The following is a 26,072-nucleotide window of genomic DNA, read 5'->3' on the forward strand; positions in this document are numbered from 1 at the left end:
GAAAATCCTCATCCTTTCAGGAGAGCCATTTCGTGTTGGTATCAGCATCTCAAAAGTGTGGAACAAACATTCCAATCAATTCAAACTGTATTCCTCCTTCCAAATTGTTCTGTTTAATGGGCAATGAACTAAGAGCTAAAATAAAAAGACACCTATCCCCCAGCACAGCTCAGATACTTTCAAAAGGCAACTAGACAAGTATATGACGGAAAAGGGGACAGAAAAATATGTTGATAGGCTGAGACAGGGTAGATGAGACAGGGTAGATGAAGACTTATGGAGTATAAACAGTACCACAGACTAGTTGGATCAAATTACCTGTTTCTGTGCTACCAAATACACAAAGGAATTATTCTCCCCCTTGCATTGTAGGATCTCCACCCTGGTTTCCAAAGTCCTTTATTAACCCTTTCCAACTGATAATGGAATCCTACCATAAAATCCCAGTTTCTCCAGATTCACGTTTTCAAAAATCACATTCCCCCAGTGGGCAGCATAGAATAAAACAGCACAGACGGATGTCAAACTCCAGAAAGCTTGTTATGGAAGGATAATGCTGGAGCCTATCTTTACTCAGTTTCACATTTATTGTACAGAGTAAAAGGATTACAAACATATAGCTCCTCACTCAAAACCCTCCACCAGTCTCAGTAAGTGTCTGCTTATGAGTGCTCAAGTCTTCTTTGGCCTCCTTATCTCGAGAGACAATGGGTAAGCGCCTGGAGGTGGTCAGTGGTTTGTGGAGCAGCGCCTGGAGTGGCTATAAAGGCCAATTCTAGAGTGACAGGCTCTTCCACAGGTGCTGCAGAACAATTTGTTTGTCGGGGCTGTTACACAGTTGGCTCTCCCCTTGCGCTTCTGTCTTTTTTCCTGCCAACTGCCAAGTCTCTTTGACTCGCCCACTTTAGCCCCGCTTTTATGGCTGCCCGCCAGCTCTGGCGAACGCTGGCAACTGACTCCCATGACTTGTGATCAATGTCACAGGACTTCATGTTGCGTTTGCAGATGTCTTTAAAGCGGAGACATGGACGGCCGGTGGGTCTGATACCAGTGGCGAGCTCGCTGAACAATGTGTCTTTATGGATCCTGCCATCTTCCATGCGGCTCACATGGCCAAGCCATCTCAAGCGCTGCTGACTCAGTAATGTGTATAAGCTGGGGATGTTGGCTGCCTCGAGGACTTCTGTGTTGGAGATACGGTCCTGCCACCTGATGCCAAGTATTCTCCAGAGGCAGCGAAGATGGAATGAATTGAGACGTTGCTCTTGGCTGACATATGTTGTCCAGGCCTCGCTGCCATAGAGCAAGGTACTGAGGACACAGGCTTGATACACTCGGACTTTTGTGTTCAGTGTCAGTGCGCCATTTTCCCACACTCTCTTGGCCAGTCTGGACATAGCAGTGGAAGCCTTTCCCATGCGCTTGTTGATTTCTGCATCTGGAGACAGGTTACTGGTGATAGTTGAGCCTAGGTAGGTGAACTCTTGAACCATTCCCTGAGCGTGGTCGCCAATATTGATGGATGGAGCATTTCTGACGTCCTGTCCCATGATGTTCGTTTTCGTGAGGCTGATGGTTAGGCCAAATTCATTGCAGGCAGCCGCAAACCTGTCGATGAGACTCTGCAGACACTCTTCAGTGTGAGATGTTAAAGCAGCATCATCAGCAAAGAGGAGTTCCCTGATGAAGACTTTCCGTACTTTGGACTTCGCTCAAGAATGACCCCAAATAACACCCTCCACTTACATATAAATAACTTCTCCTTCAACTCCACTCACTTCCTTCAAGTAAAACGTGTTGCTATGGGTACCCGCATAGGTCCTAGTTTTTGTGGGATATGTCCAACATTCCTTGTTCCAGTCCTACTCAGGCCCCCCCCTCCCTCAACTCTTTTTCCAGTACATTGATGACTGTATCGGTGCAGTTTCCTGTTCCCGCCCCAAACTGGAAAACGTTATCAACTTTGCTTCGAATTTCCACCCTTCTCTCACCTTTACATAGTCCATCTCCAACAAGTCCCTTCCCTTCCTCGACTTCTCGATCTTCTTCTCTGGTGATAGGCTGTTTACTAATATCCATTGTAAGCCCACTGACTCCCACAGCTACCTCGACTACACTTCTTCACACCCTGCCTCCTGTAAGGACTCCCCCATCAGCCTCCATATCCAAAGGATCATCCTCCGCCATTTCCGCCACCTCCAGCGTGATGCCACTGCCAAACGCATCTTCCCCTCCCTTCCCCTGTCAGCATTCCGAAGGGATCGTTCCTTCCATGACACCCTGGTCCACTCCTCCATTACCCCCACCACCTCGTCCTCTTCCCATGGCACCTTCCCCTGCAATCGCAGGAGGTGTAATACCTGCCCATTTACCTCCTCTCTCCTCACTATCCAAGGCCCCAAACACTCCTTTCAGGTGAAGCAGTGATTTACTTGTACTTCTTTCAATGTAGTATACTGTATTGGCTGCTCACAATGTGGTCTCCTCTACACTGGGGAGACCAAACGCAGACTGTGTGACTGCTTTGCGGAACACCTCCGCTCAGTCCGTAAGCAGGACCCTGAGCTTTCGGTTGCTTGCCATTTCAACACTCCCCCCTGCTCTCATGCTCACATCTCTGTCCTGGGATTGCTGCAGTGTTCCAGTGACCATCAACGCAAGCTCGAGGAACAGCATCTCATGTACCAATTAGGCACACTACAGCCTGCCGGACTGAACATCGAGTTCAACAATTTCAGAGCATGACGGGCCCCCCATTTCACTTTTATTTTCAATTATTTTTTTCTTTTTCCTTTTTTTATAATTTTTTTTGTGTTTTATTTTATTTCATCTTAAGTTTGTTCAGTTTGCTTACCCACCGTTTTTTTTCATGTTTGTACTTGCGGCTGTTCAATTTTCAGTCCATTAACACCCTATCTGTACTAATGCTTTGTCTTTCAACACACCATTAACATATCTTTGCTCCATGACCTTCTGGTCAGCTATTCTGTGACCTTGTCCTATCTATACCTTCTCCTTTCTTATCTCTTGCCCCACCCCCACTTTACTGGCTTATAATCTTTTACATTTCTAATATTTGCCAGTTCCGAAGAAGGGTCACTGACCTGAAACGTTAACTCTGCTTCTCTCTCCACAGATGCTGCCAGACCTGCTGAGTATTTCCAGCATTTCTTGTTTTTATTAGCTTTACGAGAACCTTTCTTTGCAGTGTAATAAAGTGGGAAAACTTAGGAAATAGGACACAGTATAGACAAGATGTCAAGGTAGAGTGATTCTGGGAGATTATGTCAAGTTTCAAAATGCTAACTTGCAGTAAAAGGGTGAGACCTTGAGAGCAGACAATGAAAACAGCTTTTGTGAGAATAAAAAAATGTAGATTTGTCTTATAATGAGATAAATGACCACGAAATGTAAAAGCATTGACATAAGGTAGTCAACACAAAAGGGTATTACCTACATAAATCCAAAAGATTAGTAACAACCAAAGAATGATCCTTTTATGGTTAAGAAAGCCATCCTTTAAACACAAAGCTAAAGATGATTGGGAGATGGGAGGGTTAATTGATATCAGCCAGGATAAAAGATGTTGTGACTTTGTCCCTGTACGGCAGAGAATTTTCAAACAAGAGACAAGAGAGGGACGGACCAAAAAAAACTTGAAGACCGGAAGCTGCAAGAGAAAGAGCTGTGTGCTCTGCCATCCAATTACTAATACGGATTGTATCTGTATTAGATTGTTAATCACTGCCGGAGTTTGTGACTATGGTTCATCTGAAAGCTTAATAAACTTGTCCTTTCCTTTATCTCAATAAAGAATATTCACAACAAGCTTTGTGCTGTCAAGTCTGTTCCCACCTTAGAAGGGGGTACAAACCACCCCTAACTTATCAAATCTTACACTCCCTTACACTCGCACCATTGGAAACTGAGCTACTAACTTCCTGGGTCCCTCACTCCCAAATTCTCTCCTGTCCTTTAAAGACCTCCATAAAACACACCTCTTTGACCAAACATTTTGTCCCCCTTTTCAATCTTTCTTTCTTTGGACCAGTTTCTATTTTCCCTTATGTCTCTGAACTGTGAAAAGATGTTTCCCTACATTAAAAAGTGTTATATAAATTTATAAAGTTATTCTTGAGTATTCTTTGTGAAATCCAACAACAATCTTGCATTTATACGGCACCTTTAATGTAGTAAAATAGTGAAGGTATTTCACAGAGCATTAACAAAATTTAACACCGAGCCACATAAAGAGATATTAGTACAGGTGACCAAAAGCTTGGTTGAAGTAGATTTTAAGAAGTGCTTAATGGAGGTGTGAGAGGTGGAGAGGTTTAGGGAGGGAATTTCAGATTTTAGGGCATAAGTAGGCAATGGTGAAGCATTGAAAATCAAGGATGTGCAAGAAGCCTAAATTGGAGATGCAGCAACAATCTCAGAAGGCAAGACTGGAGGAGGTAACAGAGATAGGAAGGGACTAGGTCATGGAGGGATTTAAAACAAACCCAAATCAATATAGATTATAGTCTCAAAACATGCCATGTGTAGCCTCCCAGTCACATGCACAAGTGGTCTTTTTTTAATTCATTTCATGGAATCTGGGCGTCGTTGGCCAGCATTTATTGCTCATCCCCAATTGTCCACAAGAAAGTGGTGGTGAGCTGCCTTCTTGAACTGCTTCAGTCCATGTGGGATAGGCCACAGCCTTAAGTTGAGTTAAGTCTACACAAATGCGAGGAGTACCGTTAGATTTAGGAACTGGAACCATTCCCAAACACCACTCTGTAGGTTCAGTGACAGAAGAAATGACTCCCATCCTGGTCATCTAGCTGATTTTTTTTTATATAGAGATACAGCACTGAAACAGGCCCTTCGGCCCACCGAGTCTGTGCCGACCATCAACCACCCATTTTATACTAATCCTACACTAATTCCACATTACTACCACATCCCCACCTGTCCCTATATTTCCTTACCACCTACCTATACTAGGGGCAATCTATAAAGGCCAATTAACCTATCAACCAGCAAGTCTTTGGCATGTGGGAGGAAACCGGAGCACCCGGAGGAAACCCACGCAGACACAGGGAGAACTTGCAAACTCCACACAGGCAGTCCCCAGAATTGAACCCGGGTCGCTGGAGCTGTGAGGCTGCGGTGCTAACCACTGCGCCACTGTGCCGCCCATAATGTTGATGTTAATGATGTTGGACTTGCTTCATTAGTGGATGTTGTATCCTTCTAGGCATGAAAAGACATACAGATTTAGCATCTTTTCTCAACATAATGCTGTATTCAGTCTTCAGTCTTCAGTCTTCCTAGACCAGTAAATAATTTTGGAAAGTCTCTTTGGAAGTTCTCCTGGATTCTTGTTGCTTAACTCCTTCCACTTTTCTTATAAGTGGAAGGTCAATACAAGCTCTTCTACTTGAGAGAATTCCTGATTCTGTAGAACATACAGTGTTTCCAAAAATATCTGTTTTCCCTTGTACTAGAGTGTTGCCTGTAGCTTTCCCTTGACTTTCAGTTCAATCCCTCCTGGGCCATGCAACAGAGTTTCTGTTGGTTGCAGGTAATGCATTGATAAACACGGTTCATTTTCTGATAAAACCGTTACACTTGTTCCAGTGTCTAGTTTAATATTGGTGATGTTTCCGTTGACATATATATCTGCAGTCATACATGATTGGTGTCATTGATCTCACCTAGGAAGTCTCCTGAGTTCTCTTCCATTCATTAATGGCTCTATATGTAAAGAATTTTTTGGGGGGGAACTTTTTAAAGTAAAGGTTTTACTTTGGTACATCTTCCCAAAATGGACAACTTTCTTGCAGTGAAAGAATTCTGGCTTTGTTTGCAGGAGACTGTTCGCGCCCGAGGGTCTTTTTGGCGTCACAGCACTGGCAGGGTTTCATAGCATCTTGCACTCCCCACCCCCAGTGTACTTCTTTTCTGGTGCTTCTTTTACAGTCCCGTGATTAAGGAACTATACGGTCCCTGAACCAAGGTCTTCCTTCACCTCTCAGGATTTCTCTGTTCTTCTTCTTGACCTCTGCTTGTCTTACCAGCTGAATTACTTTGTCCAGGATGATGTCTTCCTTAGACTGTAATAAATCTGATAACTATTCATCAGTAATACCTCCTACAATCTGGTCTCTTATTAATAATAGGGCGGCACAGTGGCGCAAGGGCGGCACAGTGGCGCAGTGGTTAGCACTGCAGCCTCACAGCTCCAGGGACCCGGGTTCGATTCCGGGTACTGCCTGTGTGGAGTTTGCAAGTTCTCCCTGTGTCTGCGTGGGTTTTCTCCGGGTGCTCCGGTTTCCTCCCACAAGCCAAAAGACTTGCAGGTTGATAGGTAAATTGGCCATTATAAATTGTCACTAGTATAGGTAGGTGGTAGGGGAATAGAGGGACAGGTGGGGATGTTTGGTAGGAATATGGGATTAGTGTAGGATTAGTATAAATGGGTGGTTGATGGTCGGCACAGACTCGGTAGGCCGAAGGGCCTGTTTCAGTGCTGTATCTCTAATCTAATCTAATCTAATAATCTAATTCTTTTAGGTCTCCATATTCACATCCTTTAGCTAGTAAAGGTCATTAATAAAATAATTAACTGTTTCACCTGGTTTCTGGACCCTTCTGTTAAATTTTGCCCTTTCCAGAATCTTATTGCTCCTCAGGTTAAAATAGCTATCAAAAGGCTTTTAAACTTTATCAAATTTGTCTGATGTCTCTTTATTGCCTTGTCTTGCATTATCATCTCCGATTGCTCCGATTGCTCCGATGGAATATGGCAATGTGTTAACTTGCTCTGCTTCAGATTGGATGTCTAATTTGGAAGACAAACCTGCATTGCAAAAATCTTTTCCATCAGAGTGACCAATTTTGACTTTGATTTGGTCTTTCCATGTATGCAAACCCCTCTGGAATTGGCAATTTAAGATGCATGATTTTCTATTTGGTTTACTTACTTTTAAAATTTTTCCTCCAGTATTGAAGTTTCCCGTGCTTTTCCAGCTATGGTCACCGTTTCTCCCTGTGAAATCTTGCCACTAGACTCTGTTTATTTAAATGCAGTTTTGTAGCATTTTTTTTATATACTCTTTTTGCTCCCCTGACTTAGAGTATTGAGTATTTGCAGCCTTTCCTTTTTCCCCCCACTCGCAGTTGCCACGTTGTAATGGCACCGAACTCAGATCCGCCCTTGCGAAGGACTTTTGGGTTTTCCCTGCTGCCTGCCAAGTGCCGTAAGGAACAAATTTTTTTTTACCCTCTTTGCAGGTCGCTCACCAGATTCCACACTGTTGCTTGGTTCTCCGACTTGAAGCCTGTGACTGCTGCACTGGAATTTTTTTTTCACAGACCACCTGCCTCTGTGGTGCAGCCTGAATGCCTCTGCAAGCCAATTCCCTGAATCTCCCTGCCTCATTTGTCCACAGAGTAGCTTTGGAGCTTTTTCACAGCTTCTTCGAGTTCTGCAGTTCTGGCACCTTTTTTCCAAGTCAGCTTTCTTTAGAGTATTTTTCAAACTCTTCTGGGTGTTTTATGGTAAGAATCACCGCTGTTCACCATATTGTATGTTTGGATAGTCTGCCACCATTTGTAAATTTGGTTAGTCTAGCTAGGAAACATTACTGAGTCTTCAGTGATTTTAACATTAACTCATGTATTACATTTTAACTATACACAGCTTTACATAAGTCTATGTGACTTCTCTGAAGGCATGCAGCTTTTCCCTCCAGTGTCTCTCACATGTGATCTCTGACATCATCATGGTTGGAGGTATTTCTCAAACATTAACCCTTTTAAACCCTTATACTACAATCCCTAATTGCCCTTGACAACGGAGTGGCTTGCTAGGCCATTTCAGAGGGCGTTTAAGAGTCAATCACATTGCTGCAGGTCTGGAGTTACATATAGAACCATAGAAAAATTACAGCACAGAAGGAGGCCATTCAGCCAGTCATGTCTGTGCCGGCCGGAAAAAACTAGCAGCCCAATCTAATTCCACCTTCCAGCACCTGCTCCATAGCCTTGCAGGTTACAGCAGTTCAGGTGCAGGTCCAGGTACCTTTCAAAGAAAAATTGAGGGTTTCTGCCTCCACCACCATTCCTGGCAGAAAATTCCAGACACCCACCACCCTCTGGGCAAAGATGTTTCTCCTCATGTCCCCTCTAATCCTTCTATCAATCACCTTAAATCTGTGCCCCCTGGTAATTGACCTGTTAGGGTAGACAGGTCCTTCCTGTCTACTCTATCTAGGCCCCTCATAATTTTGTATACCTCAATTAAATCACCCCTCAAGCCTCCTCTGTTCTAAGGAAAACAACCCTAGCCTATCCAATCTTTCCTCATAGCTGCAACTTTCAAGTCCTGGCAACATTCGTATAAATCTCCTCTGCACTCTCTCCAGAGCAATTATGTCCTTCCTGTAATGTGGCAACAAGAACTGTACGCAATACTCCAACTGTGGCCGAACCAGCGTTTTATACAGTTCCAGCATTACATCTCTGCTTTTGTATTCTATACCTTAGCCACTAAAGGAAAGCATTCCATATGCCTTCTTCACCACTTTATCTACCTGTCCTGACACCTTTAGGGACCAGTGGACATGCACTCCAAGGTTCCTCACTCCTTCTACCCCTCTCAATATCCTCCTGTTTGTTGTGTATTCCCTCATTTAATTGCCCTCCCCAAGTGCATTACCTCACACTTCTCCAGATTGAATTCAATTAGTCACTTCTCCACCCACTCAACCAAACCCTTGATATTCTGGAGTCGTCAGCCATCCTTTTCACCATCAACTACACGGCCAATTTTTGTGTCATCAAATTTCCCAATCATGCCTGCCACATTTAAGTCCAAATCATTAATATATAGCACAAACAGCAAGGGACCCAGCACTGAGCCCTGTGGAATGCCACGGGAAACAGTTTTCCATTCATAAAAACATCCGTCGACTACTACCCTTTGTTTCCTGTCACTGAGCCAATTTTGGATCCAACCTGCCACATTCCCGTGTCCCATGGGCTTTCATTTTACTGACTAATCTGCCATGCGGGACCTTGTCAAATGCCTTACTAAAATCCATGTAGACCACATCCACTGCACTACCCTCATCAATCCTCTTTGTTACTTCCTCAAAGAATTCAATTAAGTTAGTAAGACATGACCTTCCCTTAACAAATCCATGCTGATTATCTCTGATCAGTCCGTGCCTTTCTAAGTGGCAGTCTATCCTGTCCCTCAGAATTGGTTCCAATAATTTACCATCACTGAGATCAGACTGAGCAGCTTATAATTATTTGGCCTATCCCTCACACCCTTTTTAAACAATGGTACAACGTTCACAGACCTCCAATCCTCTGGCACCTCGCCCGTATCCAATGAGGATTTGAAGATGATCCTCAGCGCATCTGCTATTTCCTTCCTGGCTTCCTTTAACAACCCGAGATGCAATCCATCTGGCCCTCGTGATTTATCCACTTTCAAGGATGTCAGACCCTCGAGTACTTCCTCTCTCATTATGCTAAGTGTATCTAATATTTCACACTCCCCCTCTTTTACTACAATGGCTGCATCAACCCTCTCCTTTGTGAAGACAGAGGCAAAAAAACTCATTAAGAACCCTGCCTACATCATCGACATCCACATGCAAGTTCCCTTGTACATTTCTGATAGGCCCTACCCTTTCTTTAATTATTCTCTTGCTCTTAATGAAATGATAAAACATCTTTGGACTTTCCTTGATTTTACCTGCCAATATTTTGTCATGTCCTCTGCTTTTCTAACTTCCTTTTTTACTTCACCCCTGCACTTTCGATACTCCTCTGGGCTTTCTAAAGTATTAGGTTTTTTGTGATCATCATAAGCTTTCTTTTTCTGCTTCAACATAACCTGTAAGCCTCTAGATAACCAGGGGGTTCTAGATTTGGCCGTATCACCCTTTATCTTTGTGGGGACATGCCTACACTGCGCCCGTAGAATCTCACTTTTGAATGCCTCCCACTGATTTCCCTTCCAGTAGCTGTATCCAGTCCACTTTCACCTTCCCCCAATTTAGAACTTCAACTCCTGTCTTATCTTTGCCCTGTTCCATGATTATGCTAAATCTAACTGTATTATGACTGCTATCTCCAAAATGGTCACCCACTGCTAATTCATCTACTTGCCCAGCTTCATTACCGAAGACTAAACCTAGAATTGTGCCCCTTCTCGTTGGGCCTGTTATGGGCTGGTTAAAAAAGTTCTCTTGAATGCAGTTCAAGAATTTTGTGCCCTCTGTGCCCTTCACACTGTTCGTATACCAGTCGATATTAGGGTAGTTGAAATCCCCAGCGATTATTGCCCTATAGTTTTTACACTCAGAAATTTGCTTACATATTTGTTCATACGTAGGCAGACTTCCTTCCCTAAAGGACATTAGCGGACAACAGATGATGGTTTCATGGCATCATCACTGAGACTAGCTTTCAATTCCAGATATTTATTAATAAATGCGCTTAATTAATTGAATTTAAATTCCATCAGCTGCTGTGGTGGGATTGGAACCCGTGCCCCGGTGATAGGCCTGGACATCTGGATTACTAGCTCAGTGGCATTACCGCTATGCTTTCCTATATAATAAGCCAAAGCTCAGCAGTAAGTGAATGTTGCTGAAGTCTGCAAATTGATAACAGCCGCAGGTCAAAACTCAAGGCTGAAACACAATAGAAACCTTCCCCTCCCCCATCCCATGATCAGCAAAGCACCCTACAAGCCAATTATTCCTTAAAAAAGGGAAAATCTCTTTATAAAGTGCGATATCACTCATTAGTGTCTCTTGCTTCCCTTAACTACTGTGTGATATTATAGAATCGCTGTTCGAGAGAGACTTGGAGCAGATATTTTCAAAGAGCAGCATTTCATCTTAATGCAATCAACAATATTGGAAATTTTAGGAAATACAAAAAAAATCAATTGTCCAACAAGCCTTTTATTTCCATTTGCAACCTCGCCGTCCCATCTTATCCCTAACTCCCCTCATTCTTGGGGGAGGTGGGGTGAGGGGTGGAATGGGGGACTGGGGAGCGAGAGCGGCGCACACAGTCAGGGTAGCGGTTTCTGATCATTTGTCCAGGAAAGCTCCTATGTGTGGGACACCGAGTAGACATATCATCAGCTGTACAGTCCCCCACAGTTGAACAGCCCTTTGACACTCTTCAGGCTGTTGCATAAAAAAGCTGAGAAATTGGAAGGCTGCAGAAACCCATGGGTCCATACTGCAGCATAGTTTCAGTCAAGAAGGGGAAAATACTGGGGCAAAGAAAAACCCTTTTGTGAGCAGAGTGCCTCGGGGGTGAGGCAGCATAACAGCTTCAGAAACAAAAGTAAAGAGATTGAAAACATTGGCGCTTAGTTTCACAGATGACTTAATTCTGCTCTGGGAGTTGCAATTTAAAAATGCATGTAGGTGCAGGAGGACATCCCTTGGGGATCTCCATTCAGGATTTCATCTTGAAACAGCTGTCATTTCACCCAATACTTTTTCATACTGTCTGAATGTTTGATTAATGTTAAAGTGAGTGCAGAAATGTTATGAGAGGCTCGGTAACCCTCGTTAGATTGTTAGGGTGGCAATTTCATTAGAGAATGGTCCTGTTAATTACAATCCTTTGAAAGAGGAATACAGTTGAAGACATCCCTGTATGAAAGGGGCCATTGTAGATTTTAATAAAATGAAGTGCAGCAGCCATGTGTTCTGAAGCAAATGCAAGAAAACTGAAAACCTGCTATTCAGTTTAGGAAGATGCAAATCCCAGACTGGAATTAGATCAAGATGTCAATGGAATCAGTACTGGACCAGAAGGACAGACCTCTGGGGAGCTTAAGTAGGGAGCTACACCCCTCCATAAAAGAGGCACTGATGGTGAGATCTTCATCCTCCTACTCCCTAAAGGAGGAGGAAGGAGGTTCTGCATACTCAGTATGAGGAACTAGGCACCAAATTAAGAAGCAGAACCTCAGAGGTAATAATCTCTGGATTATTACCTGAGCATGTGAAAATTGGCATACAGCAAATAAGATTAGAGAAATTAATGCATGACTCAAAGAGTGCTGTGGTAGAAGAGGGTTCCGGTTCGTGGGCACTGGCACTAGTACTGGGGAAAGTGGTGGCTGTATTGTTGGGACAGTCTACACCTGAACCGTGCTGAGGCCGGTGTTCTAGCGAGCCGCATAGCTAGGGAAGTAGAGAGGGTTTTAAACTGAATAGTGGGGGCAATGGATCAAATTTGGGAAGGTATGGTAAATCGAGGAGTAGAGACAAGGCAAGAGAAGAAGGTATTAATATGGGAAATGATAAACAGACTGTGACAGGAAGGGACAGAGCGTACAAATCTAAGAGTAAATTAACAGATAAGGCTAGAGGTTACAAAAATAATAAAAGGACAAAATTAAAGGCTCTGTATCTGAATGCACATAGCATTCAAAACAAAACAGATGAACTGAGAGCGCAAATAGAAATAAATAAGTATGATCTGATAGCCATTACAGAGACATGTCTGCAGGACGACATAGCTTGGGACCTGAATATTGAAGGGTATACGGCACTTAGGAACGACAGGAAGCTAGGAAAAGGTGGAGGGGTAGCTCTGTTAATTAATGATGGTATTAGCGCAATAGAGAGGGATGACCTAAGTTCAGGAGACTAGGACGTAGAAGCAGTTTGGGTAGAGATGAGAAATCATAAAGGCAAGAAGTCACTTGTGGGAGTGGTGTAAAGGCCACCTAACATTAACCACACAGTAGGAAGGGGTATAAAGGAAGAAATAATGGCAGCTTGTCAGAAAGGTACAGCAATAATTAATGGGGGATGTTAACCAACATATAGACTGGAAAAATCAGATGGGCAGAGGTAGTCTAGATGAGGAGTACATAGAATGTTTGCAGGATAATTACTTGGAACAATACGTTCTGGAGCCAACCAGAGAACAGGCTATACTAGACCTGGTATTGTGCAATGAGATAGGATTAATTAATGACCTCATTGTTAAGGTGCCCCTAGGTAGCAGCGATCATAATATGATGAATTTTACATTCAGTTTGAGGGATAGAAGACTAGTATTTTAAACTTAAATAAGGGCAATTAAGAGGGCATGAAAGCAGAGCTAGCTAAAGTGAACTGGCAAATCAGGTTAAGGGATAAGTCAATAGAGATGCAATGGCAGACATTTAATGGGATACTTCAGAATACACAGAATAGATACGTTTCAACGAGAAAGAAAAATTCCAAGAGTGGGACCCGCCATCCGTGGTTAACTAAAACAGTTAAAGATAGTATCAAAATTAAAGAAAAAGCCTATAATTGCGCAAAGATGGGAGGCAGGTCAAAGATTGGACAGAATATAAAAAACAGCAAAGAATGACTAAAAGATTGATAAGGAAGGTAAAATTAGCGTACGAGAGAAAGCTAGTTAGAAATATAAAGACAGATAGTAAGAGTTTCTATAGATATTTTAAAAAGAAAAAAAAGATAACATCGCGAGCGTTGGTCCAATAGAAAGTGAGTCTGGGGAATTAATAATGGATAATAAGGAGATGGCAGATGAATTGAACAGATATTTTGCATTGGGCTTCACCATAGAGGATACAAGTAACATCCCAGTATTAGCTGTAAATCAGGAAATGGAAGGGAGGGAGGAACTCAAGAAAATTACAATCACCAGGGAAGTGGTACCGAACAAATTGTTGGAGCTGCGGGCTGACAAATCCCCGGGTCCTGATGGACTTCATCCTAGGGTCTTAAAAGAAGTGGCTGGTGAGATAGTTGATGCGTTAGTTTTAATTTTCCAAAATTCCCTAGATTCGGGAAAGGTTTGGTTAGATTGGAAAATAGTGAATGTAACTCTTTTATTCAAAAAGGGAGGGAGACAGAAAGCAGGAAACTACAGGCCAGTTAGCTTAACATCTGTCTTTGGGAAAATGTTAGAAGCTATTATTAAAGATGGTTTAGCAGGGCATTTAGAAAAATTCAAGGTAATCAGGCAGAGTCAACATGGATTTGTAAAAGGAAAATCATATTTAACCAATTTATTGGAGTTCTTTGAGGGAGTTACATGTGCTGTGGATAAAGGGGAACCAGTGGATGTATTGTACTTAGATTTCCACCATCCTACACCTGTGTAGGGGCCCCAACAACCCCACTGCCTTGTGGGCGTCTCGGGAGAGACCAAGGCTAAGGGAGTAAACCCTAACAGAAAATCCGGAGCGGAACCCCGTAGGCGGTCATGTGTCACCTTTGGCATGTTTCCGGCAGTTCCTGCAGCCATACTGGTGCCAAACGTCGTGTCCTGCACTCCTTTGGACCCCACCAGAAAGGCCGAGAGGGGGGTTTTGACGACTGGGCAACTCTCAACCTCCATAAATTTGCCCAGGCATGCGCCATGGAGAGGTCACTCCATAGTTGCCTCACAGCGACTGAAACAACACGGAAGGCAGCAGTTACGGGTTATAAGTCCAGATAAATTGGCGTAGAAACTGGGCGCCACGGGTTGCCTTTGTCGGTGGGAGAGGTCATTGCACCTCACTGGACAGCTACCGCCCGCCTCAAACCGGGCAGCCCCCGGTCAATAAGGTTCTGTCCCGCCACAGTCTGCCTGCTTCAATGGGTGCTTGGAGCTCAGGGTCATTGCCCGAAAGGTGGACTGATACACCGCACCAAACAACATGAAAAAAGGAAAGAAGGTACCAGCCCTTCGCTTTGCAAGCTGGAACGTCAGAACTATGTGTCCTGGCCTGTCGGAAGACCTTACACAAATCAACGATTCTCGGAAGACCGCCATCATTAACAACGAGCTCAGTAGACTCAATGTGGACATTGCAGCACTTCAGGAGACTCGCCTCCCCGCGAGTGGCTCTCTAGCAGAGCAAGACTACACCTTCTTCTGGCAGGGCAGGGATCCTGAAGAACCAAGACAGCATGGAGTGGGCTTCGCCATCAGAAACTCCTTGCTCAGCATGATAGAGCCTCCCTCAAATGGCTCGGAACGCATACTGTCCATCCGACTGCTCACCACCTCTGGTCCAGTACACCTACTCAGCATCTATGCTCCAACACTCTGTTCCGCACCTGAAGCTAAAGACCAGTTCTATGAACAACTCCATAACATCATTAGCAGCATCCCCAACACCGAACACCTATTCCTGCTGGGGGACTTTAATGCCAGGGTTGGGGCCGACCATGACTCATGGCCCTCCTGCCTTGGGCGCTATGGCGTTGGAAGGATGAATGAGAACGGGCAGAGACTGCTTGAGTTGTGTACCTATCATAACCTCTGCATCACCAACTCGTTCTTTCACACTAAACCCTGTCACCAGGTTTCATGGAGGCACCCAAGATCACGTCGTTGGCACCAGCTAGACCTCATTGTCACAAGGCGAGCCGCCTTAAACAGTGTTCAAATCACACGCAGCTTCCACAGTGCGGACTGCGACACCGACCACTCCCTGGTGTGCAGCAAGGTTAGACTCAGACCAAAGAAGTTGCATCATTCCAAGCAGAAGGGCCACCCGCGCATCAACACGAGCAGAATTTCTCACCCACAGCTGTTACAAAAATTTCTAAATTCACTTGTAACAGCCCTTCAAAACACTCCCACAGGGGATGCTGAGACCAAGTGGGCCCACATCAGAGACGCCATCTATGAGTCAGCTTTGACCACCTACGGCAAAAGTGCGAAGAGAAATGCAGACTGGTTTCAATCTCATAATGAAGAGCTGGAACCTGTCATAGCCGCTAAGCGCATTGCACTTTTGAACTACAAGAAAGCCCCCAGCGATTTAACATCCGCAGCACTTAAAGCAGCCAGAAGTACTGCACAAAGAACAGCTAGGCGTTGCGCAAACGACTACTGGCAACACCTATGCAGTCATATTCAGCTGGCCTCAGACACCGGAAACATCAGAGGAATGTATGATGGCATGAAGAGAGCTCTTGGGCCAACCATCAAGAAGATCACCCCCCTCAAATCTAAATCGGGGGACATCATCACTGACCAACGCAAACAGATGGACCGCTGGGTTGAGCACTACCTAGAACTGTACTCCAGGGAGAATGCTGTCACTGAGACTGCCCTCAATGCAGCCCAGCCTCTACCAGTCATGGATGAGCTGGACATACAGCCAACCAAATCGGAACTCAGTGATGCCATTGATTCCCTAGCCAGCGGAAAAGCCCCTGGGAAGGACAGCATTACCCCTGAAATAATCAAGAGTGCCAAGCCTGCTATACTCTCAGCACTACATGAACTGCTATGCCTGTGCTGGGACGAGGGAGCAGTACCCCAGGACATGCGCGATGCCAACATCATCACCCTCTATAAAAACAAAGGTGACCGCGGTGACTGCAACAACTACCGTGGAATCTCCCTGCTCAGCATAGTGGGGAAAGTCTTTGCTCGAGTCGCTCTGAACAGGCTCCAGAAGCTGGCCGAGCGCGTCTACCCTGAGGCACAGTGTGGCTTTCGTGCAGAGAGATCGACTATTGACATGCTGTTCTCCCTTCGTCAGATACAGGAGAAATGCCGTGAACAACAGATGCCCCTCTACATTGCTTTCATTGATCTCACCAAAGCCTTTGACCTCGTCAGCAGACGTGGTCTCTTCAGACTACTAGAAAAGATCGGATGTCCACCAAAGCTACTAAGTATCATCACCTCATTCCATGACAATATGAAAGGCACAATTCAACATGGTGGCTCCTCATCAGAGCCCTTTCCTATCCTGAGTGGTGTGAAACAGGGCTGTGTTCTCGCACCCACACTTTTTGGGATTTTCTTCTCCCTGCTGCTTTCACATGCGTTCAAATCCTCTGAAGAAGGAATTTTCCTCCACACAAGATCAGGGGGCAGGTTGTTCAACCTTGCCCGTCTAAGAGCGAAGTCCAAAGTACGGAAAGTCCTCATCAGAGAACTCCTCTTTGCTGACGATGCTGCTTTAACATCTCACACTGAAGAATGCCTGCAGAGTCTCATCGACAGGTTTGCGTCTGCCTGCAATGAATTTGGCCTAACCATCAGCCTCAAGAAAACGAACATCATGGGGCAGGATGTCAGAAATGCTCCATCCATCAATATTGGCGACCACGCTCTGGAAGTGGTTCAAGAGTTCACCTACCTAGGCTCAACTATCACCAGTAACCTGTCTCTAGATGCAGAAATCAACAAGCGCATGGGTAAGGCTTCCACTGCTATGTTCAGACTGGCCAAGAGAGTGTGGGAAAATGGCGCACTGACACGGAACACAAAAGTCCGAGTGTATCAGGCCTGTGTCCTCAGTACCTTGCTCTACGGCAGCGAGGCCTGGACAACGTATGCCAGCCAAGAGCGACGTCTCAATTCATTCCATCTTCGCTGCCTTCGGAGAATACTTGGCATCAGGTGGCAGGACTATATCTCCAACACAGAAGTCCTTAAAGCGGCCAACATCCCCAGCTTATACACACTACTGAGTCAGCGGCGCTTGAGATGGCTTGGCCATGTGAGCCGCATGGAAGATGGCAGGATCCCCAAAGACACATTGTACAGCGAGCTCGCCACTGGTATCAGACCCACCGGCCGTCCATGTCTCCGTTATAAAGACGTCTGCAAACGCGACATGAAATCGTGTGACATTGATCACAAGTCGTGGGAGTCAGTTGCCAGCATTCGCCAGAGCTGGCGGGCAGCCATAAAGACAGGGCTAAATTGTGGCGAGTCGAAGAGACTTAGTAGTTGGCAGGAAAAAAGACAGAGGCGCAAGGGGAGAGCCAACTGTGCAACAGCCCCAACAAACAAATTTCTCTGCAGCACCTGTGGAAGAGCCTGTCACTCCAGAATTGGCCTTTATAGCCACTCCAGGCGCTGCTTCACAAACCACTGACCACCTCCAGGCGCGTATCCATTGTCTCTCGAGATAAGGAGGCCCAAAAGAAAAGAAGATTTCCAGAAGGCATTTGATAAGGTGCCACATCAAAGGCTATTGCAGAAAATAAAAGCTCATGGTGTAGGGGATAACATATTGGCATGGATAGAAGATTGGCTAGCTAACAGGAAACAGTAGGCATAAATGGGTCATTTTCTGATTGGCAAGATGTAACGAGTGGTGTGCCACAGGGATCTGTGCCGGGGCCTCAACATTTTATAATTTATATAAATGACTTAGGTGAAGGGATCGAAGGCATGGTTGCTAAATTTGCTGATGACACATGGGAATATGATATTATTGCTATCACAGAGACATAGTTGAGGGAAGGGCAGGATTGGCAGCTCAATATTCAAGGATACAGAATCTTCAGGCATGACGGAGTGGGGGGGCGGGGCTGTAAAAGAGGAGGTGGTATTGCACTATTGATCAAGGAGTCAATTACTGCAGTAAGGAGGGATGATATCTTAGATGATTCTTCAAATGAGACCATATGGGTAGAACTTAAAAACAAAAAGAGGGCAATCACTTGACTGGGAGTTTACTACAGGCCTCCCAGTAGTCAGGGAGAGAAAGAGGAGCAGATATGTAGGTAAATGTCAGAGAGGTGTAAAAATAATAGGACAATAATAGTAGGGGATTTCAACTTCCCCAATATTAGTTGGGATAGTCTTAGTGCAAAAAGCTTAAAGGGGGTGGAATTCTTAAAGTGCATACAGGAGAGCTTTTTGAGCCAGCACATAGAAAGTCCTACAAGAGAAGGGGTGGCACTGGACCTACTCCTAGGGAATGAAGCCGGACAAGTGGTAGAAGTGTCAGTGGGGGAGCATTTCAGGGATAGTGACCATAAACTCTAAGATTTAAGGTAGTTATGGAAAAGATGGACCGGAAATAAAGGTACTGAATTGGGGGAAGGCCAATTTCAATAAGATAAAGCAGGACTGGTCAAAGTGGACTGGGAACAGCTACTTGTACAGCAGACCAGTGGGAGTCATTCAAAAAGGAAATAGTGAGAGTTCAGGGCCAACATGTTCCCATAAAGGTGAAGGGTAGGACCAACAAGTCCAGGGAACCCTGGATGTCAAGGGACATATAGGATTGGATAAGGAAAAAAATAAGAGGCTTATGGCAGATTTAGGGGGCTAAAAACAGCGGAGGCCCTACAAGAGTATAGAAAGTGTGGGGGGGGGGTACTTAAAGTAATTAGAAGAGTGAAGAGGAGGCATGAAAAAATACCGGCGGGCAAGATAAAGGAAAATCCCAAGGCGTTTTATAAGTATATTAAGGGATAACCAGGGAAAGAGTAGGGCCCATTAGGGAACAAAGTGGCAATGTGTGCGCGGAGCCAGAGGACATAGGTGAGATTTTAAATGATTACTTTTCATCTGTGTTCACTATGGAGAAGGATGATATAGATGTAGAGATCAGGGAGAGGGATTGTGATATACTTGAACAAATTAGCATTGAAAGGGAAGAGGTATTAGCGGTTTTAGTGGGCATAAAAGTGGATAAATCCCCAGGCCCAGATGAGATGTATCCCAGGCTGCTATGTGAGGCAAGGGAGGAGATAGCAGGGGGCTCTGACAAATTTTCAAATCCTCTCTAGCCACAGGAGAGGTACCAGAGGACTGCAGGACAGCGAATGTGGTACCATTATTCAGGAAGAGTAGCAGGGATAAACCAGGTAATTACAGGCTGGTGAGTCTAACATGAGTGGTAGGGAAACTATTGGAAAGTTTCTGAGGGACAGGATTAATCTCCACTTGGAGAGGCAGTGTTTAATCAAGGATAGTCAGCATGGCTTTGTCAGGGGAAGATCATGTCTAACAAACTTGATTGAATTTTGAGGAGGTGACTAGATGTGTAGATGAGGGTAAAGCAGTTGATGTAGCCTACATGGACTTCAGTAAGGCTTTTCATAAGATCCCGCATGGAAGATTGGTTAAGAAGGTAAGAGCCCATGGGATCCAGGGCAATTTGGCAAATTGGATCCAAGAGTTGCTTAGTGGCAGGAGGCAGAGGGTGATGGTCGAGGGTTGTTTTTGCAATTGGAAGCCTGTGACCAGTGGTCTACTGCAGGGATCGGTGCTGGGACCCTTGCTGTTTGTAGTGTACATTAATGATTTAGATGTGAAATAGGAGGTATGATCAGTAAGTTCGCAGATGACACGAAAATTGCTGGTGTCATAGTGAGGAGGAAAGACTTAGATTACAGGACGATATAGATGGGCTGGTAAAATGGGCAGAGCAGTGGCAAACGGCATTTAATCCTGAGAAGTGTGAGGTGATGCATTTTGGGAGGACTAACAAGGCTAGGGAATATACAATGGGTGGTAGGGCCCTAGGAAGTACAGAGGGTCAGGGGGACCTTGGCGTACTTGTCCATAGATCACTGAAGGCAGCAGCACAGGTAGATAAGGTGGTTAGGAAGGCATATGGGATACTTGCCTTTATTAGCGAAGCATAGAATATAAGAGCTGTATAAAACGCTAGTTAGGCACAACTGGAGTAGTGTGTACAGTTCTGGGCACCGCACTATAGGAAGCATGTGATCGCACTGGAGAGGGTGCAGAGAAGATTCACCAGGATGTTGCCTGGGCTGGAGCATTTCAGTTATGAAGAGAGACTGGATAGGCTAGGGTTGTTTTCCTTAGAGCAGAGAAGGCTGAGGGGTGACCTGATAAAGGTATACAAAATTATGAGGGGCGTAGATAGGAAGAAACTTTTTCCGTTAGCGGACGTCACAATAACCAGGGGGCATAGATTTAAGGTAAGGAGCAAGAGGTTTAGAGGGGATTTGAAGAAAAGGTTTTTCACCCAGGAGGGTGGTTGGAATCTGGAACACACTGCCTGAAGGGGTGGTCGAGGCAGGAACCCTCACGACATTTAAGAAGTATTTAGATGAACACTTGAAATGCCACAGCGTACAAGGCTACGGGCCAAGTGCTGGAAAATGGGATTAGAATAGATAGGTGCTTGATGGCTGGCACGGACACGATGGGCCGAAGGGCCTGTTTCTGTGCTGCATAACTCTATGACTCTAAAGATAGGTAGGAAAGTAACTTGTGAAGAGGACATAAGGGGGCTACAAAGGGATATAGATAGGTTAAGTGAGTGGGCAAAAACCTGGCAAATGGAGTATAATGTGGGAAAATGTGAAATTGCCCACTTTGGCAGGAAGAATAAAAAAGCATATTATCTAAATGGTGAGATACAGAGGGATCTGGGTGTCCTTGTGCATGAATCTCAAAAGGTTTGTATGCAGGTACAGTACGTAATTAGGAAAGCTAATATGATGTTATCGTTTATCGCGAGGGGAATTGAATGCAAAAGTAAAGAGGTTATGCTTCAGCTATACAGGGCATTGGTGAGACCACATCTGGAGTACTGTGTATAGTACTGGTCTCCTTATTTAAGGAAGGATGTAAATGCATTGGAGGCACTACAGAGAAGGTTTACTTGACTAATACCTGGAATGGGTGGGCTGTCTTACAAGGAAAGATTGGACAGGCTAGGCTTGTATCCACTGGAATTTAGAAATGTAAGAGGCGACTTGATTGAAAGATATAAGATCCTGAGGGGTCTTGACAAGGTGGATGTGGAAAAGATATTTCCCCTTGTGAGAGAATCTAGAACTAGGCGTCACTGTTTAAAAATAAGGAGTTGCCCATTTAAGACAGAGATGAGGAACATTCTTTTTCTCTCAGAGGCTTGTGAGTCTTTGGAATTCTCTTCCTCAAAAGGCAGTGGAAGCCGAGTCTTTGAATATTTTTAATGCAGAGGTAGATAGATTCTTGATAAGCAAGGGGGTGGGTGGAAACGTGGAGTAATCAGTTCAGCCATGAACTATTGAATGGCAGAGCAAGCTCGAAGGGCCGAGTGGCCTACTCCTGCTCCTAATTCGTATGTTCGTAAACTCAACAATGATGATAATACCTCCTCCATATTAGCATTAAAAGAGCCAGGATACAGAAAAGGCTAAACTGTTCAAGTTATTGCAACTTTATTTTACATCTCCCCCAAATGTAATTTACAATGTGCCAAATCTACCGAGTAAAACAGCCAACAAAAATGGCTACACAAAATCAAAGCCCATGAAAGGATTCTAACCATTATACTTACTGACTGAGAGGAAGAGAACCTGCACACAGGATATCAACAGCAACACTCTGGGCTGCATAATGCTCTTCAGGGAAACAACCTGTTCCATAAAACACAGAAAGACAATCACTTAAAGATGGATGGGATTTCCAGTGATAAAATGGCAAAGGAAAAGATACAGGGACAAGTATTGACAATTCACTTAAAATACCTAGTCATTAGGAAACTGGTATTGACAGGGCTGATTATTCACCAGGATGCATCTCAAGAGGATTTTACTGCAAATCAAAACAAGTTATTCTATCCTGATGTAGTTTATTGATAAGACAACATTTGGAATTGTATACTTGGTTTTGGGCAACTTTGCTTCAAAGCTAAACAGATTCAACATTGGAGAGCATTCAGAGAACAGTAACAGAATAATTAGGGCTCTAAGAAGGTATTCACAATCATTTAAATTCTGATATGCTATTGCTTATTGAAGACGGGAAAGATCCTACAGAGAAATTGTACAATTCCAATAGTTACAAACAATCAAGGGAACAGCATTCTGTTCATTAACCTGGGTACAATACTGAGCATTTACTTGGATGCCTAGGATAATGACAATACTTTCAAAAGGATAAGGAATTGGAACTGACATATTAGAGTGATCTAAAATTCAGAAGCCAAGAAGAATCTACAAGGGGAAGAGATTCACAAGGTCAATAATTCATATTTAATTTTAAATATTTATAAATTATATGCACTCAGAACACTAACATTGTAATAGATGAACTCAAAAACCTTGTATTAACCAGGTTCTTCCAGCAAATGACCAAAATTCAGTCATTTTCCCACCTTTACTCATCTGACCCCATCCACTGTGCACACTTATTGAACTCTGGCTTCTTGTCCCAGCAAAAACACAACAATCTGGCTAAACATAACCCCCAGGGTTTGAATTCAGTGTCAGTATTGTCCTTACTTCCTGCTTCTTTATGGTACTGCAGGAACCACATTTGAACTGGTTTGTGAAGATCTAGTTTGTGAATAGGAGCACAATACCAAGGCCCTGGGAGCCAATTCATTTAGAAAATTAATAGATAGCAATACCAATTCATCATTATTTTCTCCTCTTACTCGTATATGTAAAAATGAAAATTAGGAGGGATGTAGGGTGACTGAATCTATATCACCCAAAGTCAAATTTACCCCCAAGTTTCTCTCTGTCATGCCTCTGAACTGCCTCTCCCTACCATTGTCTTTGCTGTGCTAAATTGTGTCCACATTCCTACCAACTCTGTGCACTTCCCCTCCCACACCAGTTCCCCAAATGTCACAGCAGAAACTGTTCATAGCAAGCAAACAGTGCAGACTGAACTGGGCAGTGATTGCAGGATGATACCAGGAGCACACCCACACCAACCCCCTCGCCCTGCCCCACCTCATTTGAAGTAAAGTTATAAGTTACTAGCAGGTCTCCTGCCAGACTATTCATAAGTTAGAGGATATGGTATTTTATAAGGACAGGAACATGTTACACAAAATGTAGTATTCTGCTGTCACGGAACAGCGTGTATAACCCTGGCCTGTCCCTTTAAAGCCACAATTTAGGGCTGTAAACAACATATCCTGAGGTCAGCTTGAGGCTAATTGCTTGAGTCCACCCTGAGACCAACAAAAAAGGTATGTACATGTGTGACACATGAATTGTGATGGATATATATATATTCTTTCTTTTGGGCCTCCTTATCTCGAGAGACAATGGATACGCGCCTGGAGGTGGTCAGTGGTTTGTGAAGCAGCGCCTGGAGTGGCTATAAAGGCCAATTCTGGAGTGACAGGCTCTTCCACAGGTGTTGCAGAGAAATTTGTTTGTTGGGGCTGTTGCACAGTTGGCTCTCCCCTTGCGCCTCTGTCTTTTTTCCTGCCAACTACTAAGTCTCTTCGACTCGCCACAATTTAGCCCTGTCTTTATGGCTGCCCGCCATAAATATATATATATATATATATATATATATATAGACAAATTATAGGTCCTATGTATTTAAGCTTTAACTCACCCTCCTCTACTCTCTGGCTCTTGTTGCTGATTTTAAACTTCCGCTCTCTGGGACTATCTCTGCACTGAAGTCAAATAAAGGGAAACGAGACCGGAACCAGGAAAATTTTTCTGTTTAAAAACGGCTCGGGCTGGAAAAACAGGTTGACAAGCTAATAGGAACACATTGGAAAGTTTGAATTTACTTTTGCTGTAGAGCCTTTTTGTTGCTGTAAAGATGTATGTGCGAAGGTCGATAAAGATATCTAAGTCTACTCACCAATTCACAACCGATAGATAGGAATCCGAGCCCGGAGTGGAGATAGGAAGCCGGAACGCAACCCAGATCCCCGGCTGCCCAGAGCTAGTTGTCAGCGGGACAAATCCCAAATCGACAAGCAACACAGCACCGTTCATTCAACCTAAAAATGAAAAACAGTACCCTACCGAATAGCAGTCAAGAGTGTGAAATGGTGGGTCTGTTTGTCTCCGAATCAGTGTCATGTGAACTTTGAGCTGACTCCAAGCGAAGGGGGGATGGGGGTTTTACTGTTTATTTCCGTAACAAGGCAATGCGCTTTCCTGGCCTGTAGAATGTGTATCGATATGAGTTTAAAGTACACGGAGCAAAGTATCTAATTTACACATTTGCAATATTTATTTATAACGTGTCATGTGCAGTGCTTTGTAAGGCAGTGTATACCACTTATAAGTTGATTTATTTATGTTCAATCTGACAGTGATTACGCTTCAAATGTACTTCATTAGCTGTCAAGCGCTTTGCGACGTCCTGAGATCATGAAAGCAGCTACATAACTGCACACCTTTCTTTCTCTGCACTGAATTTCTAAAATGCTTATTGCAGATGTTTTAGTTTAGTTTAGAGATACAGCACTGAAACAGGCCCTTCAGCCCACCAAATCTGTGCCGACCATCAACCACCCATATATACTAATCCTACACTAATCCCATATTCCGACCACATCCCCACCTGTCTCTATATTTTCCCTACTACCTACCTATACTAGGGGTGATTTATAATGGCCAATTTACCGACCAACCTGCAAGTCTTTTGGCTTGTGGGAGGAAACCGGAGCACCCGGAGAAAACCCACGCAGACATGGAGAACTTGCAAACTCCACACAGGCAGTACCCAGAATTGAACCCGGGTCGCTGGAGCTGTGAGGCTGCAGTGCTCGCCACTGTGCCGCCCTATAATACACACTATCTCTCTAACCTGTCTAATGTACGTTTATTTATAACATGTAATATGTACTCTTAACATGTTTATGACTTGACATAACTGGCTCAGATTTTGCTGTCAAAATAACAGAGAGGTTATTGGGGCCTGCCATTATTTATGCCCAAATGGTACAAAAACTTCAGGAAAACCCTCCCAAGTGCCTCTATATCCTTTTCACAATGTAACAACCAGAATGGTACACAGTATTCCAAGTGTAGTCTACCAAGGTTCATTACCAGTTTCGCATACCTTCTTTACTTTTCAAATCTATCCTTCTGGAAATAAACCCTAGTGCTTGGTTTGCTTTTGTTATAGTCTTATTGACCTGGATCATAATTTGTAGTGATTTATGTACTTGTACTCCCAGATCCCATTTATATTCTTATTTTCCAAGTGATATGTGGTCTCCTTACATTTCTTACCAAAATGTAATACCTCACACTTATGTGTTGAAATTAATTTGCCAATTATATGCCCATTCTGCAAGTATATTAATGTCGTCTTGTAATCCTCCTCAGTACTATCATCCCAATTTGGTGTCTTCTGCAAATTTAGAAATTGTGTATATTGCATTATGAATTGTTATGATGGTGCTTCTATGTATTTGGTTTAGTATTTTTCGAGGACGCATGTATTTTAGAATTATGGACATGGTTTTATGTGGGAAAACTGAGAAGGATTTCATGGATGTTTTTTCACTGGAACCATTGAAAGGACACTGAGCGGTCTTGTTTCAAAACAACATTTACTGGAAGTCACCT

The 26,072-nt window shown here is 44.0% G+C and overlaps 1 protein-coding gene across 3 annotated transcripts in view; it reads right to left on the reverse strand.

The window, feature by feature from the left end:
• Positions 1–24,606, reverse strand: part of tcn2 (transcobalamin II) — an 89,826-nt gene extending 65,220 nt beyond the window's left edge. Inside the window, exons 1-2 of one of the 3 annotated variants that reach the window (XM_068055273.1) lie at positions 24,349–24,606; positions 22,067–22,145 (exon numbers count right to left, since the gene is read on the reverse strand). In XM_068055273.1, the coding sequence (XP_067911374.1) occupies positions 22,067–22,124 (58 nt within the window). In that variant the 5' untranslated portion in view covers positions 22,125–22,145; positions 24,349–24,606. Of the gene's footprint in view, positions 1–22,066; positions 22,146–24,090; positions 24,179–24,348 lie in introns of those variants that run through there. The other 2 variants (XM_068055272.1, XM_068055274.1) reach the window with 2 other exon arrangements.
• Positions 24,607–26,072: the final 1,466 nt, after the last annotated feature.

The sequence above is a fragment of the Heterodontus francisci genome, chromosome 23, assembly GCF_036365525.1.
Source record: "Heterodontus francisci isolate sHetFra1 chromosome 23, sHetFra1.hap1, whole genome shotgun sequence".
NCBI lineage: Eukaryota > Metazoa > Chordata > Chondrichthyes > Heterodontiformes > Heterodontidae > Heterodontus > Heterodontus francisci.